This window comes from Pleurodeles waltl, chromosome 11, assembly GCF_031143425.1.
Source record: "Pleurodeles waltl isolate 20211129_DDA chromosome 11, aPleWal1.hap1.20221129, whole genome shotgun sequence".
Lineage (NCBI taxonomy): Eukaryota > Metazoa > Chordata > Amphibia > Caudata > Salamandridae > Pleurodeles > Pleurodeles waltl.
This window is the reverse complement of record NC_090450.1, coordinates 271,090,751-271,103,394: the sequence shown is the minus strand read 5'-3', so window position 1 is coordinate 271,103,394 and position 12,644 is coordinate 271,090,751. Positions and strand designations below refer to the sequence as shown.

At 50.2% G+C, this 12,644-nt stretch overlaps 1 protein-coding gene across 1 annotated transcript in view; it reads left to right on the top strand.

Annotated features, from left to right (window-relative positions):
• PCCB (propionyl-CoA carboxylase subunit beta) overlaps positions 1–12,644 on the top strand; it is a 238,766-nt gene that overhangs the window by 57,314 nt on the left and 168,808 nt on the right. Inside the window, exon 5 of the mRNA XM_069213539.1 lies at positions 555–668. Within this exon, the coding sequence (XP_069069640.1) occupies positions 555–668 (114 nt within the window). The remainder of the gene's footprint in view (positions 1–554; positions 669–12,644) is intronic.

The following is a 12,644-nucleotide window of genomic DNA, read 5'->3' as shown; positions in this document are numbered from 1 at the left end:
ACCGATGTGACCCATAACCATGGATCTTCACTGCTAATGATAATTTCAGTTGTATGAAATTCCAGTGTTTTACTTTGGTTCAATGTCTTTTTTTTAGCTTCCATGATAAATGTTTAATTGTTGTTGTGAACCAGTATTCATTAAAATGTAGGTTAAGAGCATTGCTGTGTAATCACAGCTTTAATTTTACAGTATACAGATACAAACTGCTTTAATCACAATTGAATTACATACCCTGGTAGAGGTGCTCTAGGACTATTTGGCAAGGCTGTTTGTACAGGAGTTTGCTGATTTTAGCAGATCAGACTGTGTGGTGGCTCTGTAACATGCCTTCTGACTGTACCTTGTTCAGTACTTTCAAGGGCAGAATGGAAGCTTGAGTGTAACAGTGCTACATTATGTTCTGGTTAACGTACCAGGCTTGTGAAATTCTATGTTAGCCTTTATCTCCACCCCATATCCTAGATGCATATTGCTGATTATCTACCAGTGTTGTGTTGCAATAAATATAAGTTAAGCATTTTCAGTGGTTACTGCTTTTGTCTTATTTTTAGGTCATGGACCAGGCCGTCCTGGTTGGGGCTCCTGTGATTGGACTAAATGACTCTGGGGGAGCCCGTATCCAGGAGGGTGTGGAATCTTTAGCTGGCTACGCTGACATCTTTTTGGTAAGAAGAGCTAATTGCTTCTAGGAACGTTATGTGCCTTGGGAGAATGCAGGCCAAATGCGTACATGTGAAATGCCTCTTATTTGGAAGAACATGCCTCTTGCGCTGGCCATTTATTTATGCTGATCAGTGTGACTAAGAACAAAACTTATATGATTGTAACTGCATCAAAGACCTCCCATTTCCTAAAGTACACTTTTTATCTGGAAGTGTAACTTTAATCTGTAGTAAATTATTTATTACATCCATAATCCACAGAGATGTTGATTTAAGATTTGTTTATAGGATATTCTGTATCTCCTCACTATTCTATATCACCTGAGGTTGATTAGCTTTTCATTAAGATTTGCCAAAGGCTTTATGCTCCTCCAAAGAAAAATAATTTAAAATAAAATGTTCTCGAAGAAATTACTTAATCATTTCATAGTTTCATATGGCCTGTGCCCAGAAAAACGGTTTGTACTACGGTTCTTTGAAAAAACATTTATATCTGTTTCAACAGCTGTGGTGCCAGTTCAGAGAATGAGTGATACATATGTTTAATATGTCTATGGCCTCATTCCCCATACAGTCTTAGCATTGTTCCTATTATTCAAGTAAAACCTCCTTAAGATTTTTTGCCACAGTCTAAGTTAATGTGTCCTTGCCATTTAAGTGACCTTCCCATAACTTATTATTTCAGAATCTTTGCTGTAGTAAATTGTACTAATGAGGGACATGTCATGTTCAGGCTGCCCAAAATAAACTTTTTTGGGCCGTTTGTTTTTAGACAGCCAGTAAATGATTGTTTAGCTGGTCGTTTTTGTAACTTTTGTCTTTGATTATATACGAACTTAGGCCCTCATTACACCCCTGGCGGTCTGTGGGTGTTAAAGCGGGGGTAATACCGCCAACAGGCTGGCGGTAAAAAAAAAAAAAAGGGAATCATGACCATGGTGGGAACCGCCAAGACAGACAGCCGCTTTAACACTCCGACCGCCTCGGAGGTAGAAAGAAACACCGCGGTGGTAACTGCCAACAGACAGGCGGAACACAATGTACCGCCCACTGTAATACAAGGCACCAATCCGCCAGCTTTTCTGTGGCGGTACCTACGCCATCAAAAGCACGTCGGAAATAGTCTTTTGAACGAAACCACTCACCTCTCGACACCCAACGAGGAACCAGGACGCCATGGAGCCCGAGTCACAGGTGCTACCAATGTTGGTTTACCTCCTCTTCTACCAGGAACATCAAAGACTGCGGCAACGACCACGGTGAGTACTGCACACGGGGGGGGGGGGAAAGAGAGTGACACACACACACACACGCAACACCGTACACACAAATACATGCAGCAACATTACATAAACACCCCGTAACCCTCTGGAAGAACGCAAGGACAAAATGAAATGATTGTAACAAGTGTAATCATCGAAAATTCAGATAGGGAAACAGGTCTGTAACAGATGATTATTATATACAAATACGTACAGCAACTACACAAGTCTGGATAGTGTTCCATTCATTGTCCGTGGACCAGTGGTCCCAAAATGCATACCTGCCTCAAAATGGAGAGAACCGTGCTGGGGCATCAGGTCGGAAAAAAACAGGCACCTCAGGGGGAAGGGGATGGGGGCCACCTCAGCCGGATGATGGGACGACGCCACTGCTCCACGAGGGGGCTCCTTGCCCACTGTTTGCTCCTGGGGAGTGCAAAGCCACAGTCTCACAAGTCTCAAGTGGGTGGGTTGCCCACTGATTGGTCCTGGGGAGTGCAAAGCCACAGTCTCTCCAGTGGATGTATCTCTCCACTGGTTCTGGAGGGGGCTTGGTGCCCAGGGTGCTTCATCCTGCTAAGGACTGGTGTAGTGGATGCTGTTTTCCACTGGTTCTGGAGAGGGCTTGGTGCCCAGAGTGCTTCATCCTGCCAAGGACCGAGGAAGTGGATGCATCTCTCCACTGGTTCTGGAGGGGGCTTGGTGCCCAGAGTGCTTCATCCTGCTAAGGACTGATGTTGTGGATGCTGTTTTCCACTGGTTCTGGAGGGGTCTTGGTGCCCAGAGTGCTTCATCCTGCTAAGGACTGGTGTAATGGATGCTGTTCTCCACTGGTTCTGGAGAGGGCTTGGTGCCCAAAGTGCTTCATCCTGCCAAGGACTGGGGTAGTGGATGTATCTCTCCACTGGTTCTGGAGGGGGCTTGGTGCCCAGAGTGCTTCATCCTGCCAAGGACTGGGGTAGTGGATGTATCTCTCCACTGGTTCTGGAGGGGGCTTAGAGCCCAGAGTGCTTCAACCTGCTAAGGACTGGTGTAGTGGATGCTGTTCTCCACTGGTTCTGGAGGGGACTTGGTGCCCAGAGTGCTTCATCCTGCTAAGGACTGGGGTAGTGGATGTATCTCTCCACTGGTTCAGGAGGGGGCTTGGTGCCCAGAGTGCTGCACATGGTGTGTGGCAGTTCCCATTAACACACCTGGGTGTCAGAGCCACGAGATTTCCTGGGAACAAATAGCATGATACTCCATGGAGGCAGAGACACACTCCACCGTGCGGCGAATCAGCCTGCCAACTGCTGGTACTGCCAGTGCTGGTTGTGGTGCCTCATGTACTCTGTGCACGGTCCTGGATGTCTCCTGCAGCCTCGGACGACTGCCCACTGCGGATGATGCTCATGTCAGCTGTGGTGGCACAGTCTGGGTACGTCACGGGGCAGGTGGCGGTGGTTGCGGCGGGGTCAGTGGCGGAGATGCTGGCGGTGGTGCATGTATCAGCACCTGTGGAGGAAGACACCAGGACGTCTCCTGCAGCCTCGGACGGCTGCCCACTGGGGATGATACTGGGGACTGTAGCAGAGGCAGCAGACGTGCTGGTGGCGGTGGCCACTGCCGTACATGTTGCTATTCTGTCCTGCAGAAGGGGTGTCACCAGACCCTCACCCTGAGGCTCTGTGCCCTGAGCTGACTTCCCTTTAGCCTTGTGTCCCTTCCCCACCTTGGAAGTCGCTGCTGGGACCTTGGCACTGTCCTCTTTTGTGTAGGAGGAGGCCTTGCTCGTTGGTTGGTGCGGCTATTCCCTACAGCATGTTGTCCCCTTCTTCACCTTGGCAGGTGGCGAAATAGGGTGATCCCTGGCTTCACTAGGTGGCACACTGGCAGCCCTGATGGGTGCGGCCTGTGATGTTACTGGACTTGCAGGGACCACAGTGCTCGAGGATTTAGTGGCTGAGGTACTGGGCTGGGATCTGGTCATCCTGGACCTAGGCAGACTCGGGTCACAGCAGCACTTGCAGTGTAGGTCCTCTCCTGTTGAAGGTCAGGTATCAAGTGAGTGAACAGATAGAAAATGGCAGTTTCGTCTGCGGCGGTGCGTACTGTCACTGCTGGCATACATCGTCATTGGCTCCTGGAACCCATAGGGCCCAGTGATAACCAATGCTGAATTGTGCCATGGTCTTCGTCCGCCTACTGCGACGCTGCACAACACCAGCGCAGTTATCTCATTTCCCCTTGTCCCCCCTTACAGGTCAGGCAGCCGCCATTTCAGGGGGCCACATGGCAGGGCACCTAACTGCGTCACAGCACTTTTGGGCAGGAATACGGACATACAGCGCAAAACACCGATTACATAACATTTGTTCTAAACACCCCTGTAAAACCTATGTGGTGTATGACCCTCTGCTCACCCTTCTCCTCCATAGGGCACATCAGCTGGGGCAGATGATGAGATGGCGTCATCCTCCGGTATACAGAACCCTGGTGGACCTGTCGACAATGGAAGACAGACACATCATTATCACCTAAAGACTTGATCGTGCCATAATCCATGAACTGTGTGCCCAGTTGGAGCCAGACCTGATATCAGCTATCCGCCATCCCATAGCCCCCCCCTACCCCCACCCCCTCTAGTGCAGGTCCTGTCAGTACTCCATTTCCTGGCCAGTGGGTACTTTCAAACAGTGGCCATTGCATCAGGGATGTCACAGCCAATGTTCTCTAATGTGTTGTTCAGAGTGTTGTCTGCCCTGCTGAAATACATGCACAGCTACATCATTTTCCCCCAGGTGGAGGATTTGCCCACAGTGAAAGGTGACTTCTATGCCCTGGGACATATCCCCAACATCATTGGGGCAATTGATGGTACACCATGTGGCATTTGTCCCCCCGCAGGAATGAACAGGTGTACAGAAACCGCAGAAGCTACCATTCGATGAATGTGCAGATGGTGTGTTTGGCAGACCAGTACATCTCCCATGTGAATGCCAAGTATCCTGGCTCTGTGCATGACGCTTACATTTTGAGGAATAGCAGCATCCCTTATATGATGGGGCAACTCCAGAGGCACCATGTGTGGCTAATAGGTGAGCCCAAGGTCCCAACACAGTTTACATAGGTGTCTGGGTACGGTAGAGTTCCTAAGGGTTGGTGTATGTCTCATAGTTGTCCCTCGATATTTGCAGTTGACTCTGGTTACCCCAACCTGTCATGGCTACTGACCCCAGTGAGGAATCCCAGGACAAGGGCAGAGGAACGCTACAATGAGGCACATGGGCAAACTAGCAGGATAATTGAGCGTACCTTTGGTCTCCTGAAGGCCAGATTCCGGTGCCTCCATCTGACAGGTGGCTCCCTATACTACTCACTGAAGAAGGTGTGCCAGATAATCGTGGCATGCTTTATGTTGCACAACCTGGCTTTGCGACGCAGGTGCTTTTGCTGCAGGAGAATGGGCCTGATGTTGGTCTTGTGGCAGCTGTGGAGCCTGTGGACAGTGAAGAAGAGGAGGCAGAAGAAGAAGATGTAGACAACCGAAACAACATCATCATGCAATAGTTCCAGTGAGACACAGGTAAGAGACTGGCACTGCTCCTCTCATATCATACTACTGTAGGACATTGCATGATTCTGCCTTTTTACCTCCATGTATGGACCCTGACTGTTCACTTTGGCTTTCCATTTTACAGATCTGTGTACCACTTTCTGCCTTCTGCTATGTTTACTGCTGCCCAACAACTTTTTAACATTGGTATGTCAAAATTAACATTGACATTGCTATTTTTCAGATAGGTTGCAATTACACATTTGTGAAAGTACAGACTAACTCTAGATTGATTTGTAATTCACGGGTGTTTGTTTCTTTGCTAATAAGTGGAGGGGGCTGTGCAATGGGCTGGGGTGATGGTGGAGGAATGTCCATGGTGGAGTCCAGTCTATTGGCATCACAGGTGCATTGTCAAATGGGGCATAGGAAGTGAAATAATGGCAGTTCAAGGTGGACAGGGTAACAGAGTGGGACAGAAGGGTGACAATCAGGAGAGTCTTATTTCCTGCCGGGGGTCTTAGCAATGTTCTCTGTCTTGTGTCTGGATCTCAGGGACTGTTTACGGGGTGGCTCTCCTTCTGCCGGGGGTGGCGTGCTGGTGGCCTGTTGGTCCTGTGGCAGGACCTCCTGTCCACTAGCGCTGGCGGAAGTGGAGGGCTGTTCATCGTTCAGGCTAGTGTTAGGGGCCCGTTGGTGTGCCACTGTGTCCCTCTTGGTGTTGGACATGTCTGCCAGCACCCCTGCAATGGTGAACAGGGTGTTGTTAATGGACTTCAAGTCCTCCCTGATCCCCAGGTAGTGTTCCTCTTGCAGCCGCTGGGTCTCCTGAAACTTGGCCAGTACCGTGCTCATGGTCTCCTGGGAATGATGGTATGCTCCCATGATGTTGGAGAGTGCCTCGTGGAGAGTGGGTTCCCTGGGCCTGTCCTCCCCCTGTCGCACAGCAGTCCTCCCAGCTTCCCTGTTATCCTGTACCTCTGTCCCCTGAACCTTGTGCCCACAACCACTAACCCCAGGTCCCTGATTGTATTGGGTTGGTGGGTTTGCCTGGGGTCCCTGTAGTGGTGGACACACTGCTGATTGACGTGTCCTGGGGACAGAGGGATGGACCCGCTGGGTGGGTGCTGTGGTGCTGTGGTGGTGTTTCTTAAGGGGGGAGGTTCATTGGTTGTTTGTGACAGTGGCAGGGTGTAAGGAAATGGCTCCCTGTTGCAGTTACCCCCTACTTTTTGCCTGATACTGATGCTGACTTGACTGAGAAGTGTGCAGGCAAATCCTGCATGTGGCATAGGTAAGTCACCCCTCTAGAAGGCCTTACAGCCCTAAGGCAGGGTGCACTATACCACAGGTGAGGGCATAGCTGCATGAGCAATATGCCCCTACAGTGTCTAAGTCAATTCTTAGACATTGTAAATACAGTTGTGGCCACATGAAGTATATGGTCTGGGAGTTGTCAAAAACGAACTCCTCAGCTCCATAATGGCTACACTGAATACTTGGAAGTTTGGTATCAAACTTCTCAGAATAATAAACCCACACTGATTCCATTGTTGGATTTATTAAAAAATGCAAACCGAGGGCAGCTTAGAGATGCCCCCTGTACTTTACTCAATTGTTCAGTGCAGGACTGACTGGTCTGTGCCAGCCTGCTGCTGAGAGACGAGTTTCTGACCCCATGTGGTGAGGGCCTTTGTGCTCTCTGAGGACAGAAACAAAAGCCTGCTCTGTGTGGAGGTGCTTCACACCTCCCCCCCTGCAGGAACTGTAACACCTAGCAGTGAGCCTCAAAGGCTCAGGCTTTGTGTTACAATGCCCCAGGGCACTCCAGCTAGTGAAGATACCCGCCCCCTGGACCCAGCCCCCACGTTTGGCGGCAAGTCCAGGGGAGATAATGAGAAAAACAAGGAGGAGTCACCCACCAGTCAGGACAGCCCCTAAGGTGTCCTGAGCTGAGGTGACCCCTGCCTTTAGTAATCCTCCATCTTGATTTTGGATGATTCCCCCAATAGGAATAGGAATAGGGATGTGCCCCCCTCTCCTCAGGGAGGAGGCACAAAGGGGGTGTAGCCACCCTCAAGGACAGTAGCCATTGGCTACTGCCCTCCCAGACCTAAACACACCCCTAAATCCAGTATTTAGGGGCTCCCCAGAACCTAGGAAATCAGATTCCTGCAACCTAAGACGAAGAAGGACTGCTGACCTGAAGCCCTGCAGAGAAGACGGAGACACCAACTGCTTTGGCCCCAGCCCTACCGGCCTATCTCCCCACTTCAAGAGAAACTGCAGCAGCAGCGCGCTCCCCAGGGTCCAGCGACCTCTGAAGCCTCAGAGGACTACCCTGCATCTAAAAGGACCAAAAACTCCAGAGAACAGCGGCCCTGTTCCAAAGAAACCAAAACTTGCAACAAAGAAACAACTTTAAAAGGACTCCACGTTTCCCGCCGGAAGCGTGAGACTTTCCACTCTGCACCCGACGCCCCCGGCTCGACCTGCGGAGAAACAACACTACAGGGAGGACTCCCTGGCGACTGCGACCCTGTGAGTAGCCAGAGTTGACCCCCTTGTACCCCCACAGCGACGTCTGCAGAGGGAATCCAGAGGCTCCCCCTGACCGCGACTGCCTGCTTCTAAGAACCCGACGCCTGGTAAAGACACTGCACCCGCAGCCCCCAGGACCTGAAGGATCCGACCTCCGGGGCAGAAGCGACCCCCAGGTGGCCCTCTCCCTTGCCCAGGTGGTGGCTACCCGGTGTAGACACGGCTCGACGCCGAGACAGCGGCCCCGAAGAAGATCGGCGCCGACAGGTTTCGGCCCCGAAAATGAAAAAAGTCACCTCGGAGCCGAAAAAGGACGCAGACAGGGTTTCGGTCCCGAGGAGCCCCCCCTTGCCTGCCTGCTTCACCGAAGAGACCCCTGGGTCTGCCATTGAAACCTATTGCAAACCCGACGCCTATTTGCACTCTGCACTCGGCCGCCCCCGTGCCGCTGAGGGTGTACTTTTTGTGCTGACTTGTGTCCCCCCCGGTTCCCTACAACCCCCCCCCCCCCCCCCCCCCGGTCTGCCCTCCGAAGTCGCAGGTACTTAACTGCTGGCAGACTGGAACCGGGGCACCCCCTTCTCCATTGAAGCCTAGGCGTTTTGGGCACCACTTTGACCTCTGCACCTGACCGGCCCTGAGCTGCTGGTGTGGTAACTTTGGGGTTGTCCTGAACCCCCAACGGTGGGCTACCTTGGACCCAGCTTTGAACCCTGTAGGTGGTTTACTTACCTGCAAAACTAACAAATACTTACCTCCCCCAGGAACTGTTGAAATTTGCACTGTCTAGTTTTAAAATCGCTTATTGCCATTTTTGCCAAAACTGTACATGCTATTTTGCTGATTCAAAGTTCCTATGATACCTAAGTGAAGTGCCTTTCATTTGAAGTATTGATTGTAAATCTTGAACCTGTGGTTCTTAAAATAAACTAAGAAAATATATGTTCGATGGCATCTGTCGCTGTAGATACGCATGTTTTGCAATAGCTCGCCATCTGGTGTTGGGCCGGAGTGTTACAAGTTGTTTTTCTTCAAAGAAGTCTTTCGAGTCACGGGACCGAGTGACTCCTCCTTTTGTCTCCATTGCGCATGGGCGTCGACTCCATCTTCGATTGTTTTTTTTTTTCCGCCATCGGGTTCGGACGTGTTCCTGTCGCTCCGAGTTTCGGAACGGAAAGATAGCTAATTTCGGAAGATTTTCGTCGGTATTGTTGCATTCGGGATCGGCGTAGTTAGATTCAACACCGCGTCGAAGGATCGAAGAGCTCCGGTGCCCTTCGGGGGTAGTTTTTTCGATCCCCCGTCGGGGCCTGGTCGGCCCGACCGCGTGCTGAAGAACGCCGATGGAACGGACCCCGTTCCGTTTCTGCCCCAAATGCCACAATAAATACCCCTATACAGACCAACACTTGGTCTGTAACCTGTGCCTGTCACCTGAGCACAGTGAAGACACCTGCGAGGCCTGTCGTGCGTTCCGGTCCCGAAAAACACTCCGAGACCGTTGAGCCAGAAGACTTCAGATGGCGTCCGCGCCGACAGCCCACCGGGAGTTCGAGGAACAAGAAGAGGAAGGTACCTTCTCGATCCAAGACTCAGACTCCGAAGGATTCGACGATACACAAACCGTGAGTAAGACGTCGAAAACCACTCAGAGGAAGATTTACAAGGCCCAGGGGACGCCACTGCCACCAGGCCATGGCTCCACCCATAAATTCGGTGACCGACCGTCGGCACCGAAAAAGGCCCAAACAGTGCCGAGATCGTCCGACTCCGGTCGAGACACCGGCACGCAGCCTTCTCGGGACCGAGAAAGTGCTGGAGACAAGCATCGACACCGAGATGCCGGTGTAGACACGGCTCGACGCCGAGACAGCGGCCCCGAAGAAGATCGGCGCCGACAGGTTTCGGCCCCGAAAATGAAAAAAGTCACCTCGGAGCCGAAAAAGGACGCAGACAGGGTTTCGGTCCCGAAACAAACTGCAACCGACCCAGCTTCAGGCTCTTATACAGAAGAGCACTCGCTAACCTCCCAAATGCAAAAGCATAGGTTTGAGGAAGAGCTACAATCAACTGATGTGGACCATACGCAAAAGCGTATTTTCATACAGCAGGGGACAGGAAAAATAAGCACCCTTCCCCCTATTAGAAGAAAGAGAAGGTTGGAGTTCCAAACTGAACAGACACCACAACCAAAAGTGGTGAAAAGAGTTACCCCACCACCCTCTCCTCCGCCCGTGATTAACGTCTCACCAGCACAAACTCCATCACACTCCCCAGCTCACACCACCATGAGCCAGGGTGACCAAGATCAAGACGCATGGGACCTATACGATGTCCCAGTGTCAGATAACAGTCCAGAGGCATACCCTACGAAGCCATCTCCACCAGAGGACAGCACCGCGTATTCTCAAGTGGTGGCTAGAGCAGCACAATTTCACAACGTAAGCCTCCACTCAGAACAGGTCGAGGATGATTTTTTATTCAACACACTCTCCTCCACCCACAGCTCATACCAAAGCCTGCCTATGCTCCCTGGTATGCTCCGGCACGCAAAAGAAATCTTTAAGGAGCCGGTCAAAAGTAGGGCAATCACACCAAGGGTGGAAAAAAAGTATAAGGCGCCTCCTACAGACCCGGTTTTCATCACTACACAGCTGCCACCAGACTCTGTCGTTGTAGGAGCAGCTAGGAAAAGGGCCAACTCCCACACATCTGGAGATGCACCACCCCCAGATAAAGAAAGCCGCAAGTTCGATGCAGCTGGTAAGAGAGTCGCAGCACAAGCTGCAAACCAGTGGCGCATCGCGAACTCCCAGGCACTACTTGCGCGCTATGACAGAGCCCATTGGGACGAGATGCAACATCTCATTGAACATCTGCCCAAGGACTTACAAAATAGGGCAAAACAAGTGGTTGAGGAGGGACAGACCATTTCCAACAACCAGATCCGCTCCTCCATGGACGCTGCAGATACAGCTGCACGGACAATTAATACATCTGTAACTATCAGAAGGCATGCATGGCTCCGAACGTCTGGATTTAAACCAGAGATTCAACAAGCAGTTCTCAATATGCCTTTTAACGAAAAAGAACTGTTCGGTCCAGAAGTGGACACAGCGATTGAGAAACTCAAAAAAGACACCGACACTGCCAAAGCCATGGGCGCACTCTACTCCGAGCAGAGGGAATTACAGCACATTCCGTAAAACACCCTTTAGAGGGGGGTTTCGGGGTCAGAGCACACAAGCCAGCACCTCACAAGCAACACCGTCCAGTTACCAGGGACCAGTATAGAGGAGGTTTTCGGGGACAATATAGAGGAGGGCAATTCCCTAGGAATAGAGGAAGATTTCAGAGCCCCAAAACCCCTACTACTAAACAGTGACTCACATGTCACTCACCCCCTCCACACAACACCAGTGGGGGGAAGAATAAGTCATTATTACAAAGCATGGGAGGAAATCACTACAGACACTTGGGTTCTAGCAATTATCCAACATGGTTATTGCATAGAATTTCTACAATTCCCTCCAAACATACCACCAAAAGCACAAAATTTGACAAAACATCATTCCAATCTCCTGGAGATAGAAGTGCAGGCACTATTGCAAAAGAATGCAATCGAATTAGTGCCAAACACACAAATAAACACAGGAGTTTACTCACTGTACTTTCTGATACCAAAGAAGGACAAAACGCTGAGACCAATCCTAGACCTCAGAGTAGTGAACACTTTCATCAAATCAGACCACTTTCACATGGTCACACTACAAGAAGTATTGCCATTGCTAAAACTACACGACTACATGGCAACTTTAGACCTCAAGGATGCTTATTTCCATATACCAATACACCCATCGCACAGGAAATACCTAAGGTTTGTATTCAAGGGAATACATTACCAATTCAAGGTACTGCCTTTCGGATTAACAACCGCACCAAGAGTCTTTACCAAATGTCTAGCGGTAGTCGCTGCACACATAAGAAGGCAGCAAATACATGTGTTCCCATATCTAGACGACTGGCTAATCAAGGCCCATTCGTTAATAGAGTGCTCAAATCACACAAATCACACAAATCATATCATACAAACCCTCTTCAAACTAGGGTTCACCGTCAACTTCACAAAATCCAACATTCTGCCGCGCAAGGTACAACAATACCTAGGAGCCATAATAGACACATCAAAAAGAGTAGCCACTCCAAGTCCACAAAGAATTCAAAATTTCAACACCATCATACAACGCATGTATCCAACACAAAGGATACAAGCAAAGATGGTACTACAACTCCTAGGCATGATGTCTTCATGCATAGCCATTGTCCCAAACGCAAGACTGCACATGAGGCCCTTACAACAGTGCCTAGCATCACAGTGGTCTCAAGCACAGGGTCATCTTCTAGATCTGGTGTTAATAGACCGCCAAACTTACCTCTCGCTTCTGTGGTGGAACAACATAAATTTAAACAAAGGGCGGCCTTTCCAAGACCCAGTGCCACAATACGTAATAACAACAGATGCTTCCATGACAGGGTAGGGAGCACACCTCGATCAACACAGCATACAAGGAGAATGGAACGTACATCAAACAAAACTGCATATAAATCACCTAGAACTTCTAGCAGTTTTTCAAGCACTAA